The sequence below is a fragment of the Aotus nancymaae genome, unplaced genomic scaffold, assembly GCF_030222135.1.
Source record: "Aotus nancymaae isolate 86718 unplaced genomic scaffold, 86718_ANA_hifiasm-v0.15.2.pri h1tg000036l, whole genome shotgun sequence".
In the NCBI taxonomy this organism is placed as follows: domain Eukaryota; kingdom Metazoa; phylum Chordata; class Mammalia; order Primates; family Aotidae; genus Aotus; species Aotus nancymaae.
In genome coordinates this window covers 39238042-39263224 of record NW_026988450.1, presented here as the reverse complement: position 1 = coordinate 39263224, position 25183 = coordinate 39238042, and the positions used below count along the sequence as shown (strand labels likewise).

General features: G+C 37.4%; 2 protein-coding genes across 3 annotated transcripts in view; one reads left to right on the top strand and one right to left on the bottom strand.

Moving 5' to 3' along the window:
- NECAB1 (N-terminal EF-hand calcium binding protein 1) overlaps positions 1-25183 on the bottom strand; it is a 714313-nt gene that overhangs the window by 283986 nt on the left and 405144 nt on the right. The gene's annotated exons all lie outside the window — the stretch shown is intronic.
- Positions 850-25183, top strand: TMEM64 (transmembrane protein 64). Of its 2 annotated transcripts, XM_021675783.2 has the most exons (3): positions 850-1817; positions 15772-15927; positions 21281-25183. In XM_021675783.2, the coding sequence occupies exons 1-3, from the start codon at positions 1026-1028 to the stop codon at positions 21470-21472; spliced, it is 1140 nt and encodes a 379-aa protein (XP_021531458.2). In that variant the 5' UTR covers positions 850-1025; the 3' UTR covers positions 21473-25183. The 2 variants fall into 2 exon arrangements, with proteins under 2 accessions (XP_021531458.2, XP_064240420.1); XM_064384350.1 differs by lacking the exon at positions 15772-15927 and having other exon boundaries at positions 1026-1817.

Genomic DNA, 25183 nt, shown 5'->3' with positions numbered 1-25183 from the left:
AAAAAGGAAGAAGGCGAGAGGACCTGGGGAACACTAACCATAAACTGACAAAAAGAGGAAAAGAAATCAGTGAATGAGTCTGAGAAGCTGCCCTCTGACAAAGCGAACCCTTAAGAAGGGTTCAGTTAATCTTTTTCAAATGCCCCTAGACCAATGCCTGATACCCGAAAAAGAATCTCTGGAGTCACAGGGGCGTTCTGTCAAGGGGGTGAAGTGACTTTATACATAATTTTTCCAGTTCCTAAAGGACCAAATGATATGAAACCCACAGGGAGACCTCGCTACCTGGGGAGGCAAGTCTGCGGCGGGGAGAGTAGGGTCAAAGACAATTACCAAACTCTCCTCAGAGCGGTACAAGAACTCTTCTTTCCCCAATTCGCCAGGGCAGCGGCAGACGTGAGCGCCACTGACAGCTGCCCGCACCGATCAGAGGTTACTGCGGAAACGACCAGGAGGTACCAGGCAAGGATCCAAGCCTCTCAAGGACCGGGGTCGCCTCGGTCCGGGAGGGGGAGCGCGCGCCACGACACGCAGGCATGCACGCGCCTTTGGGAAGTCGTGGAGCACGCCTGGGCCTCCGCTCTTCACTCGGCTCTCCCTCGTCGCAGCCCCGCCCTCCCAGGGCTCCTCCTCTCCTCCCGGCGGTTTCCCTCCGCAGCCCTGGGCCTCCGCTGGCCCACGCGGATGCCCCGCGACCCCCGCAGCCTGGCGGGCAGCGCGTCACAGGGGCGGGGCCAGAACACAGCCCGCTCAGCCCCGAGCGCCCGCGGCCCCGCCCCCTCTGGCCGACCAGAGGCGGGCACCGCTGGGGTGGGCTCCGCGGGCGCTTGGGGGCCGGAGTTTCCTCATTCCCCACCCGGCCGTTGCTCCTCTGCTGACTCCTCGCCCTTCTCCGGGTCGTCTCCCGCCCCCTGAGCAGACGCAGGGAGTCGGGGCCGGGCGAGCCGGGCGCCATGAAGGGCCGCTGGCTAACGGGCGCTGCAGCGGAGGGGCTGGCCGGCTGAGAGCCCGCGCCGGGCCGAGGCATGCGGAGTCCGGGCGGGATCCTGCTCCAGGCGCTGCCCCGGCTGCTGCAGCACGCCGCCCTCCCGGGCCTTGCCGAGCTGCCAGCCCGCTGGGCCCTGGCGCGGGGTGCAGGCGGGGACGGCCCGGCAGACTGCCTTCCCCGCGGGGGCGGGGCGAGCGCGGCGGCGGCAGCTGCGGCGGCCTCGGGCGCCCTGCTCGGCGCCTATCTGGAGCGCCACGGTCCACCCGCGGCCTCGGAGCTGCCGGAGCCGGGCGGGGCCTTGGCAGGCGGCCCCGGGAGCGGCGGCGGCGTGGTGGTCGGTGTGGCCGAGGTGAGAAACTGGCGCTGCTGCTGCCTCAGCAGCACCTGTTGGTGCCGGAGCCTCGTGCTGGTGTGCGTACTGGCCGCCCTGTGCTTCGCTTCCCTGGCCCTGGTCCGCCGCTACCTTCAGCACCTCCTGCTGTGGGTGGAGAGCCTTGACTCGCTGCTGGGGGTCCTGCTCTTCGTCGTGGGCTTCATCGTGGTCTCGTTCCCCTGCGGCTGGGGCTACATCGTGCTCAACGTGGCCGCTGGCTACCTGTACGGCTTCGTGCTGGGCATGGGTCTGATGGTGATGGGCGTCCTCATCGGCACCTTCATCGCCCATGTGGTCTGCAAGCGGCTGCTCACCGCCTGGGTGGCCGCCAGGATCCAGAGCAGCGAAAAGCTGAGCGCCGTGATTCGCGTCGTGGAAGGTGGAAGCGGCCTGAAAGTGGTGGCGCTGGCCAGACTGACTCCCATACCTTTTGGGCTTCAGAATGCAGTGTTTTCGGTAAGTAGGGTCCCGCGGGCCTATCCCTCTCTAAGTCTGTTTTTGAGCGATCTTTGACGGCCCTAGGAGGGCGCTCTATCAGATAAATACCAGCAGAAAAGTGACATTGACGGCCGGAGTTGCAATTACTTTCCATCGCACCCTGGGAAATCTATCATACACATAAAACATACCTAACACGGAGCCTCAAAAGAGAGTTTGGTAGATAAAAAACTAATCTTCCTTTTCGGGATGGGAATGTAATTAAAAATGAAAAAGCCCTCTTAACTATGGGCATGCAGGGACATGAATGGAAATGCCCATCTTTAATATTTGTCATCTTTTGTAGCAGCTTTGGCAGCATTTAGGGAGGAAAGCTTCACGTTCTTAGCTTTCTCCCTTGCTTGCATAAATACATCCAGGGTTTTGATTCAAGTTTTTAGCGACATGGACTGAGGGAAGTGTTTCAGTAAACAATGGAGGAGCTAGTTGTAGACTCTTGATTTTGGAGTTTCCTAAATTTGTAATGGGCTTTTTCTTCTTCAAGTAATTGTGCTTTAATGCGATGTAAAGGAGAAAATCCTATTGTTTATCTTTCTTTGGAGAAGCTTCATTTCGAAATCACTGGGTGTTGAATAAAACAGAACAGATAACCTTTTGCTCAATTAGCATATGTTTTTCTTCTGTATATGCACCATTATAGACTCTTTTCTGTCCTTGTATTCATATGTTCTGCTTACTCAGGTTCTAGAGCTAGTGTGCATCTCCATGCAACTGATTAAGGATAGAAACACTGCTAATGAAGAGACCGTCTTATTGGAAGAAAGCAATCTGGTCTTTACAAACTTTGTGACTTTGCAACAAATTACTGACCCTGTCTGGCTTCATTTTCCTCTTTTCTAAAGTGAAGGGCTTTAAAAAAAAGTAGATTACCGTGTTCCCCAAATTCAATGATTCTGACCTACCAAGAGTATATGTAGAGATTCCCAGGAACTCAACCCTTCAGCTAGACTTAAAGAAAACTGTACTGAAGAAAAGAGGTAATTGCATTCAAAGCCACAGGAATTGGTGTATTTTAGTGATTCCGATGTATTGTTTTGTTTCAAAAAGTAAATCATTGTTAGTCTCTGGAAACTTTCTTATTTTGAATTAGGAATATTCTAATCAATCTACCTGTTTGTGATGAAATTAAAATCTTTCTCTTTCTTCTTTTCTTTTAAATGCCTTTTGCAAACCTCTTGATTCCAAGCAACAGCAGCAATAACTATGGAATGGTATTTGGTAGAGGCAGTGGAAACAGATTAAGGGTTTTCTGTAGAGATGAAGTTTAGTGTTAGCAGTAGTTTGGTATAGTCTCAGACTTAAATTTGTTTTTCATAGCCTCCTGTAGTATGAAATATAAACTTGAACTTTGACCCAGTCTTGAGTAATAATAAATAAACCATCCCAAGACTTTGAAAGAAGGTTGAACTAAGAAACCTGAATAGATTGATTCTGTTAGTTTACTTTGTGTTTCATTATAGCATGTATCTTAGGCCTTTTCTTGTCCACTTACTGTGTGCCCACTACTATCCTAGGCTCTTTCAACATATTTCTGATCTTAAACCAGCCCTGCAGAAGGTGATTATGCACATATTATACACTAGTGTCTACTAGTTAGGGGCACAGGGCTGGTGCTGTGAAGTCCTGCTGTCTGCTTAGAATCTAGTGACCTTGGGCAAGTTGTTTATTCTCTCTGCGCTTCAGTTTTTTATTTGTAAAATGAGCAAAGTAATGATACCTACTTCATAGGATTATTGAGAAGATTACATGAGATGAATACATTGCAACAGAGCCTGGCTTAACAAACACGTGTTGGCTTTTGCCGTTTCTGTTGTTACTACCCAAGGTCACCAAGGTACTAAATTAATGGTAGAGTCAAACTTTGAACCACGGTCTGATGGTAGGGTCTCAACCGACCATCTCTTTATTTCTTCAATATATATTTATTGCCTGGTGTAGTTACGTATATAGTAAGGACTTATTATATATTTATTGATTGGTAATAAGGTAGGCTTTACTTTTGATTAGGTCTGTTACATATTAAGTATGTGAATAAGAAGTTGTACTTTGTTAATAATTTAAGGTAATCATGTAGTTGAAACTGAGCTTGACAAGGGACAACTCTCAATTTGGCATTGTGTGGTCAATAGAAAAGAAGGGAAAAAAAGAAGAATGGCCTCTTGCAATAGGTATTATTGTCACCATTTCACTGAGAAAGAAACAGAGACTCAACCATCCAGGATCTTCTTTAGTCACCCACCTACCAAGTGGCTGAGCTAGGGTTTGAACCCAGGATCAGCTGATATGGTACATCTTGCCATAAAACTTTTACTCATGGCCATAGCAGGGTGGCCTGCAAAGCCACTGCATATGGCCTGCTTCATCCTGTTTCTAACCATTTTTCTGAACTGTCTGCTTACAGAAGTAGTCCTTTCAACCAAAACAATTTATTGAATTCACCCAGGATATGTGAGAGAAAAGAAAGCTTAGTTAAGGTTGATGTTGGTTTTAGTCTGACTTTCCCTTCTTCCTTCTAGAACTCCATTCTGCCTCCACCCTCTCCACCTCATACCCCTCCAGCTGACCAGAGCTGCCCCCTTTCTAGGCCTATTTCTTGTGTTTTCCACATCCCTATCTTTGAAATCATCTTTTTAAAAAAAAAAAAAATTCCAGTTAAAATTCGTTTTTTTCTGTGCACATAATTAAAGAAATTCATCTGGGCTTATTACCTCAAAGAAGTTAGGTGTAGTGGTCATGAAAGGCCCAGGCTCAGAAGCAGGAGCTGACTGTAAAGGAAAACATGAAAGAAGGAAAGGCGCTTTCCCTTACTTATCTCTTCTGAACCATTTTTTCCCCTTCTCCCATGCATGCTAGAAACTTGAAATCAGATTGGTTCCAACATTTATAGTGTCATCTTAAAATAGTTATAGTTACTCTTTTGAGCCATACTTTCTGTTGTGCGGTGTGCTTAATAATATTTGCTGCAAAGCTGTGATAAAATATATAATTTGCTCATTATTTCTTTCTCACCGTCCTCTGCATTCCAAAATGAGGACATTAAAGCTGGATACTTTTTAAAAAATTTACCAAACACCTATATTGCACTTAACTAATAGCCAGGCACATTTAATCATGCACACAAAACTTACTAACTTTTCATTTCAGCTGTAATCTTCATCTTATAGCTGAGGCAATCGAGGCACAGAGTGGTGAAATAACTTGCCCAAGATTACACAGTTAGCCAATGATTAGAGTCATTAAGCTACCCAGGGTACTAGTGTTGGTCCAAGAAGAGCTGGATTTCCCAGACACATCCTGATTCCAGTTGTAGAATACTTGTCCTAGAGCACGTTGAATATCAGACATGGAGGACTGGGTAAGCTTCTATACAGTTGACTTACGTATCATCCCAGATATTAGAGCAGGGGTCAGTATATTAGAGCAGGGGTCAATTTGGTATGGCACACAAGCTAAGAATGATTCTTCCATTTTTAAATCTTTGGAAAAAATAACACAAGAATAATATTTCATGTACATGAGAATTATATGAAATTCAAATTTCAGCATAGTATTATTGGAATACAACTGTGCTCATTTATGTATGTGCTATCTGTGCCTCCTTTTAAGCCAAAATAACAAATTGAGTAGTTACTACAGACCCTACTGCCCACAGAGCCTAAAATGTTTGCTACCTGGTGCTTCATGGAAAAAGTTTGCCAACTTCTGCCTTAGAGTCACAGCAGCAAAACAGCCACCAAGCCTGAGCCCCTGTAACTGTAGGAAGAGGCCCTTAATTTCTCACATATATCTTTTTGTTTAACAGCAACAACTACAACAACAACAATTATTTAAACAAAAGCAGTAAATGGGTACTGTGTGTAAAATGAGAACAAAATATAAATGAGTAAATTTAAAAATGCAAGACCTTCCTTATCCATCACCCTGACTCACTTCTTAGCGAACTGCTTTGTAGACTTGTGTTACCAAACTGCTATTACTTTGGTTATTTGTATGAGCCTACCATAGATTTGAAGGAACAAATAGATTCTTTGTTTTGGAGAGAGCCAGGGACCTGTGGAACCGGTATCGACTGAAATAATAATAGTGAAGGATGTCATCATAACTTTAAGGAGATATAATTGTTCTCAAGTTTTCTTAGAGTTTGTATTATCAAAAAGATAAGTTGCTTTTAGTAATTTAGTTTACAGTTGGACTGAAATTTATTACAATTAAATAAAAGTTTTTGACAAATGACTCTAAGGCCACAAATACAGTATAGTCTTAGCTTATGATTCCTATGGGGTCTTCTAGTTCTGTCTTAGCTTCTTTGCAGGCCCTGGTGAAGTCATTTAATGATTCTGGCCTCCAGGTTTCCTTATTTGCAAAATGAGAGGGTGTAGACAAGGTCTGAGTTTATTTTTATAAAGAAAATGTTCTGAGCAACAATGTAACATTATCTTTTATTTTTTATCATTTAGTGATAGTGTGTGTTATAAAAATACACATTTTCTTATTTTCATAAGTTCTTATTCTGTAATGTTTTCTTATTTTCTTAAATTCTTATTCTGTGCTGTAGTTACAGCCATAGATTCAGATAAAGATATGATGGGTCATAATACTTGTCACTGTATCAGTGTATCTAATAGAAATTTCTTTTTACTGTTAAAGTGTAATGATTTGCTGCCAGTGGTACAGTTCAGGCAAAATAGAAAGGCAGACACAGTCTGTGTTTTGAAAGAGTTGGACTCTAGCCCTTAAGGATCAGATAGGATGACCAAGTTGTGTAACGTCATCTCAGTGCACATCCTGAGACCTCACAATACCACTGACTACAGTTGGCCTTTATTTCCTTGAAACTGTTTTCCCCTCTTTGTGTCTTTTTAGTTATCTCATCGGCTTCTGTAGTTTTTATGTATCATACATAGGCTTACAATTCACTAATCTGTATCTCTAGCCTGTTACATTAATATATACAGTATGTTTTAGTAACCTTTCCTAGATTAAAAAAAAATTTCTTCAGAAGCAGAGGGTATTAAAACATATTTTAACAATTTTTTTTCTGTATTCATTGTAAAAACTTTTAAAACTACAGCAAGTACAAAGAAAAAAGTCATTAACATTTTAGTGTTTATTTTTCTCTTTGCATTTTATTGATATGTATTTTTATATAATATAGAGTTAATATGATTTTTGTGACCTTCTTTTACTTGATTTAATGAACATTTTGTCATTATATGTATTATAACATGACTTTTAATGACTGCACAGTCAGCTGTAGTTTTCTGTCCATCTTTGTATCTTTTTTATTCCTGCTTTAAAGTGGGCCATATATATACGTGTGTGTGTATATATATATGTATATAGAAGGTATATGACACATTTTTATTACAAATTATAAATCTATAGTGTGTCAAATTGTATGAAGAAGAGCTTTTCAACTTGTGTTCCAGAAATTATGTACAATAAGATACACACTTTCCCCCGTTGGGGAGAAGATTCAGGACCTCTGTGTGTGGGGGGGTGGGAGGGTGGAAGGGGGTTTAAACCAGATTCTTAAGTAAATTTGTGACCCCTTCCTAAGATATTTGGGAGCCATTAAAAGCATTTCCTAATTTAGGGGCAGTGAACTAATGAAAAAGCTTGCATATATGAAGAGGCTTCCGTGTCATAGACAGACATTGACGTAACCATTTCTGTCCGTAGAGATTTTACCCTGAAGCCCTCTCCAGCTATTAGGATGGGATCTCAGCACTGTGGCCTTGTTCTTTTTTTTTTTTTTTTCTCCCAGTAGGAAGACTTTTTTTAGTATTCTCAGGGTTGCTTGAGAGACCCTAATGAGAGGGTCTTAGCCTTGACATTAGGTTCACCTTGAGGTTACTGGAAATATTTTTAGTATTCATTCAGTAAATAATTGGTAGGTGCCTAGTATGTGCCTGCTGCCATTTTAAATGCTGGAGGTATAGCTGTGAAAAAAAACAAAGTCTGCCCCTTGAGGTGGTAGCATTCCACTGGAGAAATAGCATTCTAGGTAAGTCATAGTGTAAATTTTGCTGATAATGAGTTAATTTTTATTTATAACTTTTTTTCTGTGTGTTTGTCAGAATGTTCTTAATTTCTAAAAATCCAATTAAAAATGGACTTTGCATTCCAACTTGTTTATAAACTGGCAACTATTTTAGGTTTCCATATTTATAAACAAAACTATGTTGGTGTTGATACATCCAACCTCCGATAAACATACATTTAGCACCTAATATATAGTAGGCATTTGTTAAGATATAGAGACACAATGAGGACCAAGACAGACAGATCCCTTTCCTCACAGAATTTATAGTCTGGGAAAGGGCTGAGGGGCAAACAAATGGTGAAACTGTCAGTTGTTCTCTAGTGCGAAGGGGACAGGGAGGTATAGTGTTCTGTCAGAGCACTTGAAAGCACTTCTTAAAAAGACTTGGGCCATCTGGGAAGGTTTCCTAGTGCAATTGATGACTGAATAAAGACAGCGTAGGAGTCTTCAGAGTAAAAGGAGTGGGAGGAAGGACGTGCTTGTTGTACTCCCCAGAAGGAACAATGTAGAAAGGCCCAGAGGAAAGGGGAGCAAGTAGTATTCTAGGAACTGAGAAAATTTAGATGTGACCAGGACATAGTGTGACAGGATGCATAAGATGCTCTGAGGCCAGATCGTGAGGCACTTTGTGCTCTGAAGAACCTCATGGCAGGAGGGAGTTTTAGCAGGATTAGGCTCATATTTTAAAAAGATTTCTGAGCACTACACACTGGGGTCTGTTGGGGGGAAAAAGGGGAGGGACAGCGGGGGGTGGGGAGTTGGGGAGAGATAGCATGGGGAGAAATGCCACATATAGGTGAAGGGGAGGAAGGCAGCAAATCACACTGCCACATATGCACCTATGCAATAATCTTGCATGTTCTTTACATGTACTCCAAAACCTAAAATGCAAAAAAAAAAAAAAAAAAAAAAATTTCTGCAGGAGTTAGCATAGGTAGTGAATGGGGGTAGTCTATGTGTCAGGACTGGAAAGGAGACTGAATTAGGAATAGGCCCAGAGAGTAGATAGGTTTCCCTAGAGAAGGTGTGGTTGACTAGATGTAGATATTGGATGTGGGAAATGAGGAATTAGCTATGTGACTGACTGATGAGCCTTCCAGCTAGGGCAGCTGAGATTGGGAACACAGAAGAGATGAAAAGGTATTTTGGGGAGCAAAGGAAAGAGAATGGGCAGTTAATTTTTTTCTTTAAACTGATTTTTAAAGTTTTGTGTTCCTGAGTATGAAAAATAGTTGCCATTTCAGAATTTTTTTTCTCTCTTCCTCAATTTTTCTGAAATATTAATAGGAAGTATTTTGGGGATATATACAGTAAAATAATTTATCAGTAAATATTAATTAGGTAAAAAGACCAAACTGGTCATTTTAATTTCTCTTGACCAGTCCTTTCTTAACAATCATAGGGATTCATGATTTTTTTTTCTATAGGGATTCGTGATTTTTTCCTATATGATTAAATATATTTTAATTGGAATTTATAATATTTGAATAGTAACTTTGTTAATAAGCAGCATCCCAAATACCAAGAAACAAGTCTATACAGAAAGGTATAGTTTGCCAAAACTAATGCTAGATTCAGAGAGCTGCACATAACATTTGAGGTCTTCTGAATACAGATCACCTTTATGTTCTTCATTACATCCATGACAAGATATTCTGTGTACAAACAAAGTTTCTTGGTGGGTTAAATTAAAGTGGTAAAGCCATTGTATAAACAGCTATAATCTTAGAAAGTAGAAGAGCTGGGTTAGGTTTCCTGGGAGCTTTGCCTGGTGCTGTGCCTAAGAGGACCGACCACAGCCCCAGCTTCCGGGAATGTCCCAGTGATAGATCTGAAGACAGAGGTTCTCTGTTGTCAGCTCCAAAAATGCCATGTTCAGAGGTGAATCAGTTCTTGCCCTTTAGAATTAGTTTCTTTTTCTTTTCCTTCCCAGATGGGGCACTTCTTTGTTTTTAGGATCTATTTGGTATAGTGGTGAAGTAATGTTCTACATTAACCCCTGCTGACCCAGTTAGGTAAATCACATCTCCAACTAAATCACAGTACCTCTGGAAATAGTAGGATATATAATTTTATAGTGCTTCTAGAATTTTTAAAACATGAGAGGATAGCAATCAGGTTGTGTTCGCCATCCCTTGCACACTCCCTGTGGTATCTCATCATAGAAACAAACTAGAAAGATAACATTGATATCCTAGGTTGAGAAATTTAGGGGTCCTTTGATTTGGAATACAACTCCTGAGCCAAAATTTCAGGGTGCCGCAGACAGGAATTCCAGTGGTATTGATCTAGGCTCATGTTTAATGTCTTTCTACAACGTAGAACAAGGAGACAGAATTTTAGAACTTTGGTGCTTGAAGACTTACTGGGAAGAGAAGGCTGGATATGTCTCCTTGTGGAACAAGTATTCCAAATATGTTTGTCAAAGACTGATCTAGATGGAGATTCTGAGTAGAATTTTGCATATAGAAAATGCCATATTAAAATAATTTGGAAGAAGCTGTTCATCTTTAGTAAAGTTATTAGTAGTTTGAAAACTGTGTGCATATGTTACTGTGTTGCTCCATTGGTTGAAGCATTGAACACTCCAGCAAAACTATTTACAATTATTAACTAAAATTAATTTTTTGCTTTATATATACAGCTCTTCAGAAAGGAGATATGTTTGCATAATAACACTTTTTCCCAGGGTAAGGTTTGGTCATGAAAGGTTTTATAAACTTCAATTTATGTAATTTATGCATTGGGCAGCAGTCATGTTGAGTTGACTGGTAGAGTTGTTTCAGATTTATGAAATCTGTTCTTAAATTATCCATTTGAATATTATTGATATCATCTGTAAATGTCAGTTACGTGTTCTATTTAGAGAAACTTCATTATATTTAAAGGTAAAGCCTGTGGCCAGAAGCGTTGCATTCTGAAATTTTAGAACTGAAATATTTATTTTAAAGATAACTTCCATAATATGTAATGTTTTATTAACTGCAATATAATTTTATAACATTCATTTTTGTCATATGTTCTCGTTTTCTATATTTGACATGTTTATTCTAAAGAAAGTTCTCTGCTCCTGTAATTGCTCTAAACTGAAGGAGGAACCTTGCTCCACTTTGCTTCATTCACATCATTCTTTGACTAGACTCCCTGGAACCTTTCCTCTGAGTATATGCTCCTTCCTCTTTTATCCAATGCCCCAACAAGTATCACCCCATCTAGTTTTCCTGTCTTTATTTTACAGGATTTCTTAGCGTGTGCCCTACAAACAATCCTAGCTGTCCTGCCAACTTTATGAATACATTCTGTACTCTCCCTGCCACGTTGTCCTTGTTCATTCTCTTCTTGGAACACCTGCCTTACTCATTCTATTTTTGCTTGCCAAACTTGTACTAGGCTTTCAGTGTCTGCCTTGAATACCTCTTTTCCCAAAAAGTTACCCTTTGGTCTCTACTTCAACTAATTTTCATCCTTTATTGTTTAATGCTCAGAATGTAGTCCTTCTGAAGGCTCCCCATTCTGCCTGTTTCTGAGGTAGTTTATGTGTACCTCTACTTGTAATATGGTAGGCATTGTGTCTTACTTTTTAATCTCTTCCAAGCACCTATTGAAGCATCTTACATGAGCAGTTACTAGTCAGTGATTGATAAAGTGGATTGTTAACAACCAGTCACTGTAATATTCTTTCCAATCCACAGTGATGCATCTCCAGTTCATTACCTATTAATAGAGATGAATGTAGTTTTATTGAAAATAAGACTTATGTTATTTTTAGATTAGGTTGTATTAATAGTTATAAAGTCAGCTGGGCGCAGCGGCTCACGTCTGTAGTCCCAGCACTTTGGGAGGCCAAAGTAGGCGGATCATGAGGTCAAGAGATCGAGACCATCCTGGCCAACATGGTGAAACCCCATTTCTACTAAAAATACAAAAATTAGCTGGGCGTGGTGGCACGTGCCTGTGGTCCCAGCTACTCAGGAGGCTAAGGTGGAAGAATCGCTTGAACCCAGGAGGCAGAGGTTGCAGTGAGCCGAGATTGCACCACTGCACTCCAGCCCAGCAACAGAGCAAGACTCCATCTCAAAAAAAAAAAAAAAAAAAAAAAAGTTATAAAGTCACCCATAGCCAATTAAAATATCAGATCTTAAAATTAGTTTAAAAAAGTTAAATAAAGTGGCCAGTGGCTTTTTTATATACCAGTAATACTCAGATGTGGATATGGAAAAGTTACTTTCAAATAGTAGTGGCAACAATAATAACATGAAATGCTTAGAAATAAACTAATAAGAAATGCAGGAGATACATGAATAAAGTGACCAAACTTTAGTAATAGGTATAAAAGAAGATTCTGAGTAATATAGAAACATTTCTGGATAAGAATACCTAATATTGTAGAGGTTTCAGTTCTATCCAGATTAATATTCAGATTTACCTTAATCCCAATATAAAATTTACTGATTTTTTTTTTTCTGAGTGGTAGAACAATCTGCAAAAATAAATAGACCAGAACAGTTATGGCAATTTTTAAAAGCAGCATAATGAAGGACTTTGAAGAGAATGGGAAATTCCTTGCTAGGTATTAACTGGTAGTCTTTATTACAATTTGGTTTCAGTACAAGATTTGAAATACCTGTGTTTTAGTTCTAGTACAAGATTTTAAATATAAATGGATAGTATTAGAGGTCCAAATAAGCCCTTTTAATATAAAATAACCTAAATTTCTACTAAAGTAAACATAAGTCAGTGGAGAAGTTATTGATTATTTAATATCTAATGCTGGGAAAATTGGCTGTTGGAAAAGGGGAGGGATCAGGCTATATCTTCACCTTTAATTTGAATAAATTCCAGAAGGAATAAGTGGTGAATGTTAAAAAGGAAAACATAATCAGAAGAAAGTATATAGGTAGAAACCAACAATCGGCTCTTAAAACACTTTCTAAAGCTAAAAGCAATGGAAAAATAAGAGGAAAAGATGGATAATATTTGATTATATAAAAATTTAAAAACATTTGTATGTCAAAACAAAGAGATATAAGGACACTTTAGCGAAAACTTTATGCCACATATAATAGACAACAGGTTGCCCTCACTATGTAAATAATTCTTAAAAATAAACAAGAAAAACACTTAATATCCCAATAAAAAAAGCAAATGTGAACAAATAAAGCCATAAGAAAATGTGAATAAAAAATGTATATAGAAAACGTGTCAATGTAAATTAAAATAGTACAGATAAAATAATGACAAAACATCATTTTTACTCCTGTCAAAATAAGAAAGATTAAGCTTTAATACTTAAAGTTGGTAAGAGTATGACACAATGGATACATTCATATATCACATACTGACAGGTGTGTTAAATCTTTGTGAACATTTTGGGAAAATAAAGTTTTTTACTATATGAACCAATAATTCTACTCCTAGTGATCTATCTTGACAATCCTGACAAAGTTAAGATACATATGTCATGTATTGCTATATACCAGACCATTTCAAAACTTAGTAGCTTAAAACAATCATTTATTGTCTCTCAGTTTCTCTGGGTCAGGAATCCCTGTGCAACTAGCTGGGTGCCTCTGACTCAGGCTCCCTCACAATGCTGCAATCAAGGTTTTGGCCAGGGCTGCAGTCATCTTAAGGCTTGACTGGGGGAGGATCCACTTCCAGGATATTGACTGGCTATTTTTCCGGCTATTTTTGCTAGCTATTGACTGAAGACATCAGTTCCTTACCACATGGGCCTCTCCATGGGAGCTACTTATAGCATGGAAGCTTACTTGCTTGAGGAAGAAGTGGAAGCCCTGTTCTTTTTGTAACCTAATTTTGGAAGTGACATTTTCTCACTTCTGCTTTTGTTTGCTATAAAGAAAAGGTGGAGGAAGGATGTGAACAGACACTTTTCAAAAGAAGACGTTTAGGCAGCCAAGAAACATGAAAAAAAGCTCATCATCACTGGTCATTAGAGACATGCAGATCAAAACCACATTGAGATACCATCTCACGCCAGTAAGAATGGTGATCATTAAAAACTCAGGAGACAACAGATATTGGAGAGGATGTGGAGAAATAGGAATGCTTTTATACTGTTGGTGGGAGTGTAAATTAGTTCAACCATTGTGGAAGACAATGTAGCAATTCCTTAAGGATCTAGAAATAGGAATACCAGTTGACCCAGCAATCTCATTACTGGGTATATGCCCAGAGGATTTTAAAACATTCTGTTACAAAGACACATGCACACATATGTTCATTGTGGCACTGTTCACAATAGCAAAGACTTGGAACCAACCCAAATGTCCATCAATTATAGACTGGATAAAGAAAATGTGGCACATATATACCATGGAATACTATGCAGCCATAAAAAAGGATGAGTTCACGTCCTTTGCAGGAACATGGATGAATCCAAAAACCATCATTTTCAGCAAACTGACACAAGAACAGAAAACCAAACACTGCATGTTCTCACTCATAAGTGAGTATTGAACAATGAGAATACATGGACATAGGGAGGGAAACATCACACACCAGGGCCTGTCAAGGGGTATCGGAGGTAGGGGAGGGGATAGCAGGGGGTGGGGGGTTTGGGGAGGAATAACAAGAGAAATACCTAATGTAGATGACGGGGGGGATGGATGCAGCAAGCCACGATGGCACGTGTATACCTATGTAACAAACCTGCATGATCTGCACGTGTACCCTAGAACTTAAAGTGTAAAAAAATATTAAAATGAAGAATTAAAAAAAAAAGTAAGCAAGCACAAGGTCCAGCCCACACTCTAGGGGAAGGGATCACACAAGGACATGAATATCAGGAGATCCGGTCATTAGGAATATTTTTAGATGCTGCCTACCACACAGGTTAATCTCCAAAAGATGTCATTATACTTTCAGAATTTTTTAATAATAGGCAAAAATAATTGTGTAATTACATATATACAAAAACTGAAGCAATGTAAATATTCTACAACAGGAGTGTTTAAATTGTGCTATGTCCACACAGTGGTAGTATAAATGCATAATAATAATTTTCACCTTTCTTGAGTGTCATGTGCCAGGTATTTCTTACTTTAGAAATATTCTGATCCTAAGAACAGCCTCTAAGCTGGTGATGATTTTCATTTTACAGATGAAAAAACTGATATTTAGCAGTTTGGGAGACTGAGGGCAGATTGTCTGAGCTCAGGCGATTAAGACCAGCCAGGACAGCATGGTGAAACCCTTTCTCTACTAAAATACAAAAAAGTAGCCAAGTGTGGCGGTGTGCACCTGTAGTCCCAGCTACTTGGGAGGCTGAGGCAGGAGAATTGTTTAAACCCAGGAGGCGGAGGTTGCAGTGAGCCAAGATTGCACCAATGCACTCCAGCCTGGGCAACGGAGCAAGACTCCAAGCGAAACCAAAACAAAACAAAACAGATTATTTAGAGACAGAGTAGCTCATTGAATTGTCAGCACCAAAATGCCATTCTGGAGTTATCTGGCTTCAAAGCCCAGCAACCACACTGCTATTTAAGAATGTTTATGAAGAATATTTAATGATATGAGAAAGATTTACAAAACTGCTTTTACAAAGTTACTTATGTGTGGATTTTATATATATGTAAGAAAAGAGAGTCACAAATGTTATCTTTCAATGGTAGTATGATAGAATATTAAAATTTACTTTTATTTCATTTTAAATTTTCTACATTCTGCATGTATTCTCTTTATAATCATTTTGAAAAGTCAGAATACTGTTGTAAAGATGTCAACTCCCTCTACTCCCAACTCCCAAGGAAATACCACTAGCTAGACTTATACACACGTTTTTTTTTTATGTTGAATTGAAATTTTACTTGGTAATGCATCATTCCCTTTAATCTACTCTTCTAGATTACTGATCTCTCATTACCCAACTATCTGATGGCATCTTCGGTTGGACTGCTTCCTACCCAGCTTCTGAATTCTTACTTGGGTACCACCCTGCGGACAATGGAAGATGTCATTGCAGAACAGAGTGTTAGTGGATATTTTGTTTTTTGTTTACAGGTGAGTTTAAGGCCAAGGGTTGTCTCTTTTTTTTCTCTTTTTCTTTTTGTATGACATTACTGATTTAACAGACTTCATTGAAAATAATCAGAGGGTTTTTCCATTTTAGAGTTTTTTTATTGGTTCTTTCAGTACTACTTCATATTTTGACAACATTAAAATTTTTTAATTATGTGGATATATGCAAGTGTGTAGAACTGAATTGATACAGAAAAATCCTCTTAAAGAGGCAAAAAATAATGACAAAAATAGGATTATTTTTGCAGTGATTATTTTCAGAGTCATTACAAATCAAATACTGTATTTTGACTTTGTGTGAAATGTATCTGAATATAATTTTAGTATGATTGGGCAGAGTTGAATGTTTATCTTACTACTTTATCTTCAAATTATTGAAACTTATCTTTTGTATTTTCTGGAGTATTATGCTAGAATGTAAATTTCTTTCTAGTACAATTTGATATGAAACAAAGATTTGTTTTAAAATGTATTACCTCATAAAAATATCTAAGGTTTTCTATTACAAGTCCAAATAAGACTTGTGTAATGGATTATTATCATGCAAAGTGTCATATAGTTGGGGCACATAAAATTTTATATAAGAGGTTGATGAAAGAGGAAAATATTTCCGTGTAGGCAAATTTCTTTAGTGCCTTTAAATTTGCATACAGAAATAAACATTTATTTGTGATTGATTTTATTCCTGAGATTTAACAAAATAGAAAATTATTAAAATTTTGTATGAACTAGTAAGATGATGATGATAGCTAACCTTTATTCCATGCTTTATATGCCACATATTTAAGCTCATTTAGTTCTTACCAAAACCCTAGGAGGTACAGATGTTTATTATCTTGAGCCAATTATGTATTATACATCTCTTCCCAACTCTGCATTCAGTGACGTCACATTGGTAGCTTGATTGAAATTGGCCATGAAGGGAATATTTACACTATGGGAAAAGGCAAGTGCTGTAAATCAAGCCTCCTACCTCTGATCAACAAGAGCTGGTTCACCAAGACACCATTAGATAGTAACTTGATTAAAGTCCCTACTATAAGTGGTAGAGCCAGGATTAGAACCAAGGTGGCTGGTTCTAGAGAACATGCTCATAACCAGTAGAATATAGTCATCCCTCTGTATCCATGGGTTCCACATTCATGGATTCAGCCAACTACAGATCAAAAATATTTGGGAAAAAAATTAAAAATAATACAACAAAAAATAGCACAAATAAACCGATGTATTACAATAACTATTTATATAGCATTTGCATTGTATTAGGTATTAGTAATATAGAAACCGTTTAAAGTATGTGGAAAGATATGCAAAGGTTATATGCAACTACCATGCCATTTTATATAAGGGACTTGAGTATACACAGATTTTGAAATCCGTGAGGGTCGTGGAACCAATACCCTACAGATACAGGGGACAACACTACACTCCTCTAAGCAGATAATACTAATAAGACAGTCCTCCAGACTTACTGGTATTTTAACTTGGTAGTTTTAATTTAACTGATTGAGTATATAGTACCATGTTAAAGATTTACTTTTGTTGGCATTATTCTCAAGTTTTCGAGGCCCTACTGTATTTAAAATACTATGATAAAATAAAGCCAGAGTTAATTTTCTTTGTGCTTATGAGGTACAAGTTTAGTACATAAAGTAAAACCATGAATATTTACATTGGAATATTGCCTAAATAAAGCTTATCAATAAGAGTACTTGCTTTAAGAAAAATTTTGTAATATTATTGACATGCAAGGAATGAGTTTTTATTTTTCTTTACTTTTTTCCCCAGACTATATTTTCTTTACATAATCTGAATCGAAGTTAAGTGTTTTTGTTACAATTGGTTTATTTGTATTTATACAGCTTGCTAATCATATGAAGTTAAACTTTCTATGCATTATGTCTACAGTACAGTATATAATTTAACACTTATGATCATCCCAAAGTACTGTAAAATTCTAATTAAATTGCATTCTCATATTTTTTAAATATTAAGTTAAGCATATTATGTTTCTTTAGTTTCCTGAAAATAATCTATTTGAAACATTTTTTTTTTTTCCTTTGACTTTATGTTTGAGTAATTCGAATCCCTTGTTGTTAGTAGCTTGGAGAGGACTTTTACTATTTGAAACTTTATATTTTTGTGCATCTTAGTAAATTACTCAACTATAGTCAATGAAGTTCATGGTGCTTTTTAAACTATAGGATCTTTTATTCAGTGATTTCTCACCCTTTGGTTAAGATAGTAAATCTAAGCTTAGAATACAAGACATAATTCTTAGCCTAGGCATTTATGAACAAAAGTGAAGACAAGTTTATGCTTGTTTGATTTAATGGATATTAGTTACAGCTTAATTTCTATCAGGAAACATTTAATGCAGCTTATAAAATACACACCGAAGAATAAAAAGAGAGCTTAGGTTAAAGCTAGCAGACTAAGTATATTCATGAGTTTCCTTTTATTTTCTAGAAATGAGCCACAAATTTGCCTCTGAGTTTTATGGCCACCAGCCTAAAATAAAGCAATATAAAATAAATGTTCATAGGAAGCCACAACTATTTCTTGTACAGTTTTATTATTTTTTATTATCCCTTATCTGAAATTCATGGGGCCAGAAATGTTTTAGATTTTGAATTTCTTCAGATTTTAGTATGTTTACATTATGCTTACCTGTTGAGTGTCCCTAATCCAAATGTCTGGAATCTAAAGTGTTCGAATGAGCATTGCTTTTGAGTGTCTTGTTAGTCCTCAAAAAATTTTGGTTGGAGCCTTTGAAATTTGGAATTCCTGGATTAGGGAATGCTCAACCTGTGCTGAAATTCAGCTTCGATTCTGGGGTCTATTTAGTTACTCTTCCATGCCTGTTATTTTTCTGTGTACCTACCACCCAGAACCCCAATCCTGAATACGTCCAAGTTTTATCTGCTTTGCCCTTATTCTTTTGGGGAAATCATATAACCAAACGGATTGATATTTAACTCATGGTTGCAAATCTTCACCTAGTTTCTCAACACTGTCCCACATCCCAACTCTCTGCATTGTCTTCTCACTCCCCTGCTGTTGTCTTGAAATAGTTAACTATTTTAAACTGTCTTGACTTCTCCTCACAATGTTGACTCCTTCACCTGCTTCCCTCTTCATTGTCAACAGATTACCTCTCTTGCTTAACAGAAAAATCAGAAGCCTTCAAATGAGAAACCCCTGAATTTTCATCTGAGAAATCTCTTAAACTTCTTATGTACCTGCCCCTGCTTAGCCTGTTTTCCAGCTGACAATAAAAGAGATGCCTGTCTGTATGAGGCTTGACCTGCCTGTGTGTGATTCTTTGATTTCATTTTAATAAGGAAACTTTTAAAACAATTGTCTATACTTTCTGTTTCTATTTTCTAAATCCTTTTTAACACTTCAGTTGGCTAAGGAAGAGGGGGTGTTGGGGGACAGTCAGTACAAATCATCAGGCCCTGGGATCAGAAGTGCAGCTGGGAAAGTCCCACTTAAAGATGTAACCATTTCACCCTGCTGTTTGTGGCCTTGCCACTTCCTTCCCTCAAACCGCTCTTTTTAGGGTTGTCAGTAACCTTGTCTAAATGAGATGTACTTTCCAGGTCTCATCTAGCTTGACCTGTTAGCAGTCTAAGACTCTTGACAGTGTCTTTATTATTAAAACACTCTCCCCTCAGTTTCTTTGATACCACTGTCTTAACTTTTTCCCCCACTTGCCTGGCTTATGCTTAACTTCCTTTCACCCCCTATATCTGTGTTTCTGAAGATTCTAGCTTAAGTTTTCTAGTCCTACTCTGAACCTTTTTTCTTTTTTTTTTTTACAACTAATCCAATTACTATGATGGTTGCTAATATGGGTATTTGGGTCAAGACTCTCTCCCACCCTGCCCCAATCCCCAGCACGTCTTTAGCTCAGCCCTCTTTCCATAGCTTCAGACCCATTCACTGACATCCATGAACGTTTTTGGATGTCTAATAGGCACCTCGAATTCAGCATGTCTTAAACAGAATGTAGCATCTAATTCACAACGCACCCCGCCCCCGCCAATTAATTCTTTCACATTTTCTTTATCTCTTTACATGGTGTTTCCATTTGCTGATAAGTAGCAAATTTAGGAATTTTCAGTAAATATATCTTGTTTCTTTTAAGAGAACTTAACAGAAAACAGTTACAGAATTTAAAGACCCAGCTTTAAGATGCCTAACTTATTTGCAGTTTTACTGAGTGATGGGTACTCACTTGATGGCACCCCCTTGCACAAGTTCCAAGTTCCTCTCCTCTCCCACCTACCATACCCCCATTATGCTCTGCTTCTGTTACCCACTCCTCCACCACTCTCAACACTTGGATTTAGACTACTTTACCCATAAAACTTATGTTATAATTATGGATAGATTTCATTGAAATTGTATTATATTTTAGTATCACTTTTGGTTACAGCAGCCTTTGTAAACTTGCTGGGACATAAATAACACCTGTTGTATTTGCTCCAAATCCTAAAGAACTGATTCACAGATGAACTTTGGAATAAAAATCATTTAGAAAATGTACACCGCTTAGACATTCTGAGGAATGGTACATAGAATGTTAAAGCACAGAGGGACTACAGCTTCCTAAAGGACAATGAGAAACTGAAGCTTCCCTAAGTCACATCTCTAGTGAATGGCTAAGACTAGAAACCTGACTTTCAATTTGATTGGTGTGATGATTTTTCTATTATCCCTTTGATTAACATTTTAAAATAATCATCATGTTTTCTTCTGTTTTTCTTTTTTCCTAAGTACAGGCAATTTCTTGTTCACAGTCTCTTGTTAATTTTGTTGGAAGTTTATTGGCATTTCATTTTTTAAGTGGTCCTTAATACTTTTAATTTTGTCTGCAGCAGGTAGTTGATTGTAGATGGTAGTGCTTCTTACTACATGGGCTTAGAAATACCTATGGGCATTTATAGTCATGCAAAGGTATAATACTAAATTAATTATACTGCAGTTTAGCCAGCTGTTACCTCTATTGTAGACATTTTTTATTCCTCGAAGAAAGCTTTCTGGTGCAAAGAGACAAGCTTGTCTTGTATCAAGCGAACCAAAAGGAATGTGTGTTTTCCTAATACCATGTAATGGTTACCTGTAGACTTTGGTCCTCCTCTCCCAGGAGAAGTAGCAAAGGAAAGAATAAACAATAATTATGTAAAAACTATGTGTAAAGGTATAACCTTTTACCTACCATCTTTGAGAAAACCCCGTTTGAAGCATTACTAGGACAAATATTTATTGGATGTATTTCTTTCTGTATAAAATGTTGATAACTGTAATGTTTTATTTTTATTCACAGATTGTTATAAGTATAGGCCTCATGTTTTATGTAGTTCATCGAGCTCAAGTGGAATTGAATGCAGCTCTTGTAGCTTGTGAAATGGAACTGAAATCCTCTCTGGTTAAAGGCAATCAACCAAATACCAGTGGCTCTTCATTCTACAACAAGAGGACCCTAACGTTTTCTGGAGGTGGAATCAATGTTGTATGATTCTAATGAGATATGTGATTGTTAAGAGCCTAGTGTGCTGTCTAAAGTCTAGCAGTCACCCCACTAGTGGGCAGAGACAAGTTCTAATTGTATTACGGCACAAACGAAACTGACTAGTTTTTAAATTGCACAATTTTTTTTTAAAAGCAAGAATCATTTTCTGGATATGTAAGTGTAAATGTAGATGCAAATTTTACTGCACCTCTTTATCATGCCTGTATTGGCCTATAGGTCTGCACTTTAGTGTTTTTTAATTGTCTTATTTCTGGATATTTACGAACAGATAAATAACCTAAATATTTTTTCTGCTTAGTGTCTTTATTTATAAAGCCCATGAGTAGTTTGTATGCATCTTTCCTACTTATAATGATGAGTAAAAATAATGCAGTTTTAAATATTATTGGATGTTCTTTGCTTTGGTAGTCTTTCCAGAAAGGATAAACAGTGTTTTTTGTTTTTGTTTTTTTTTTATTTAAATGGGGCCACTTAGCTTCCCATTTCCTTACTAGTTAGAGAACAGACATTAATTTTCAGTTGAATGTATTTTTGCAGGCATCATATTCTTACAGGGCCATTTACACCTATTCTCAAAGCTTAAATCCTACGTTGTGGGACTGAAGTGCTCTTAAGATACTGTTTATTTTCACTGTGTAATATGCAAAGCAAAAGGGAAATTATTTAGTGGGTGGTGGCTCAAAATTAGAACTCTTGTTCTAATTCAGTTACATTGGCTTTACCCTCCTTAGATTTTTCATCAAAGGGCTGTCCCATTGCAATCGTACTAAAACATTTTATTAAAATAAGGTTTTTTCCTTTTTATATTAATAATTAGACTTTTAAATAAAGATGTTATTCCTTTAAAATGGTGGGCTTACCATCATTGAAGATGTCACTCAGGTGGCCTTGTTTGATCAAAACGCCTTTTTTAAAAACCAAGCTTTAAAAACATGTTTATAATTTCTTTGAAGTACATATATATAGTTCCCATAGTCTTCAGCTTTAAAACTATAAATATGATATTAAGGTAATGCCCAAATTTGTGTTATTTGCCCTACTAAAAGTAGGTTTGTTTGCTTTTTTTTGGTACTTGTTTTTCTCTGATAAGACTCAGGAATTCTGAAATGTGAAATTGTCTCAATTCTTTCTCTTGTAGCATGAATCAAATGTATTTATTAATAGCACTTATAACTATAGAATATAATTTGGCATATGATTCATATTACATATATATTACTCATTTATTTTTAAAAGAGTTTAATTATAAGCTTGATGAGTTTTCTTTTTACAAATGAGATTATATATATTAATGCAAATTTTCTGGTAGGTATGTTTTTTTTTCTATGACAATTCCAACTTATCAGAGACCTCCCATTTGCCTTTTCATTACGGTAAAAGCTTTGCCCTCATCTACTAAAGTACAAAGGAATTCTTTGGAAACAGATTATTCTAGTCTTATGCTAGAGATGAATTTGATCATTTTAATATGTGCTCTTTTTGCTCTGTCTATAATTGGTTACCTTTCCTTTATAATACGTAAGTTTTCTCACCTTTGAGTAACAGTAAAGTTCATTTATATGTCCATACCAAGAAGACTTCAGTGCAAATACTTTGAGAGCACCTGGGTCTACAGGATACAATTAGCCTCTAAATCCTCCTTTTCTGTTATTAGTAGGAAAATAGATATAGTATTGGAATAACGTTATTCTTTTTTGAGTCCTAATTACTCATTTAGTTTTTCTTTTCTCTTTTGAATCTTAATTGCTGTTTTTTCATTTAATGATTTTAGTTTAACAATCCCAACCAACAATACATTTGATTTTTTTTTTTTTTTTTGTCTAATCTGACAACCTTTTTCTTGTGCTTCTCGTTTATTGGTTAGTTTTTGTGAAAGGAATCATTATTTAAGATCACTGTTTTCATACTTGTTTTATACTTCACATATTTTGAAGTGCATTTATTTACTTAGCATTTGTGACTTGAATAATTTCACCAAATGCATAGTTTTTGGTAGTTTGTAATGAGTTCTTCTAATTGTTACACTTTGCTTGGTACTTAAATATGTAAAGGTAAAAGAAATAATTTTTCTGTATTCTGCCAATCATAATTTTATATAATAAATCATCCATTTTTTTCTTAAAATAGTATGGATTGACTGTTTCTAAAATACCAATCTATGGCTGTGGTTTTTCTTTTCTTTAGCATTTCCAGCATCCAAGTAAACAATAGTCCTTTATAGTCCTGCTACTTGATAGGTGAATTTGGTTGCTAGGTTTTTAGGTTGCACTCACAATAAATTGTGGAAAGTATTGCCATGCCTTATTTACTCCATTTTTAATCCTGCATCCCAGATTTATGGCAGCAACACACATCTACAGGATACTTTTATGTTGTCCAAATATTGCCGTCAGTCATAGATACTTATGTCTCCAGTCATGTGTATTTATAGAAATGAAATGTCACATTTCTCAGACTGTTAAAGTGCAGTATAAAGTTGCTTAATGCACAATTAAAAATAGTACACAATTTATCTAATTTCTGAATCTTATGAAAGATGTGTTCTTTCTTAATTCTTTGGGTGTTTTCTTAAGTTTTACATATTTTTTGGTTTATTGTTAATGATTTTGTTTACTCTTTGCCAAATTTTGTTATGTAGGTTATTTTACAATAGCACCTTTTAAAAAAATGTATATACGAATTTACTGAGTATATTCACGTCCATTTTTATTTGATCATCTGATTTGTGAAATAACTTGAAATTTGTACTGTTTGGTTTGTGAAAATAATATAACCAAATTTCTGTCATTAGAATGTGTATTTTATGTCAGAAGTGACTGGGTTTTTTCAGAGCCAGCCGTTCTCTCCCTTGATGCACTTTGTAACCAGCTGCAAATCCTTTTAGATGGCTTTTTCCTGATAGGGTCAAGTATATGACTATAAAACATTTTCCTTCTTGTGAAGCTGTTAAGTTCACTTGTTACTCTTATTTCACCTTGCTGTAAGTGAGATCAGTGGTGTAGGTACAAGCATATCCCCAGCATTCCTGTGTGTGTTAATGTGCACTGCTGATTTGGACTATTCTTGGGAAAGGTGCTGTGACTTACATATGTCAATATTTGTTAGCTCTGGGGATATCTTTAGAATGCTTGAGAAAGTCGCTAGGTGTGTGCCAGGTTGGTGCAGGTAAATCTTTAGAGGCAAAGTAAATCCATGCTGTTCACAGCCAAGCAGCATTTGCAGAGGAAAAGAGAGTTTTACATGGACCCCAGGAACAACAGTACTGACCTAGGTTGATGGCCTTGGTGGTGGAATTTTGTTTCAGCCAGAGGCTACTCACTATGTCAGAATGATGTTCAGTATAACACTATCTGATTTTTAGATTGGTCAATTTCTGTTGTAATCAAGTATTTAGGATATAATTTTTTTAAAGTCATTGCTTTAAGCTGAAAAACCATTAGAAGGGAGAGGAGTCACTGTTCCACAGGATATTTAAAACTCAGGAGTTCAAATAACCTCACATAATGAACATAAACTGTTAACTTATTCCACAACTAAATTCTAACCTGGTACTTCCAAATTGCAAAGTGATTGCTGCAAACTATTTTCTAAGGTGGCTGAAGATTTAAAATAAAAGGGAAATCAATAAAATGTCTTGATAATTGGTATCCAAATCACTTGTGTGCCTGAGAAAATAAAAATTAATATTTTACTTTC

Bases quoted from the DNA above. Each gene is read 5' to 3' on its own strand.
- TMEM64 (XM_021675783.2), top strand. From the start codon at position 1,026: ATGCGGAGTCCGGGCGGGATCCTGCTCCAGGCGCTGCCCCGGCTGCTG. The intron at 1,818-15,771 runs GTAAGTAGGGTC...CTACTCTTCTAG, and splicing joins TTCAGAATGCAGTGTTTTCG to ATTACTGATCTCTCATTACC. The intron at 15,928-21,280 runs GTGAGTTTAAGG...TTTTATTCACAG, and splicing joins ATTTTGTTTTTTGTTTACAG to ATTGTTATAAGTATAGGCCT.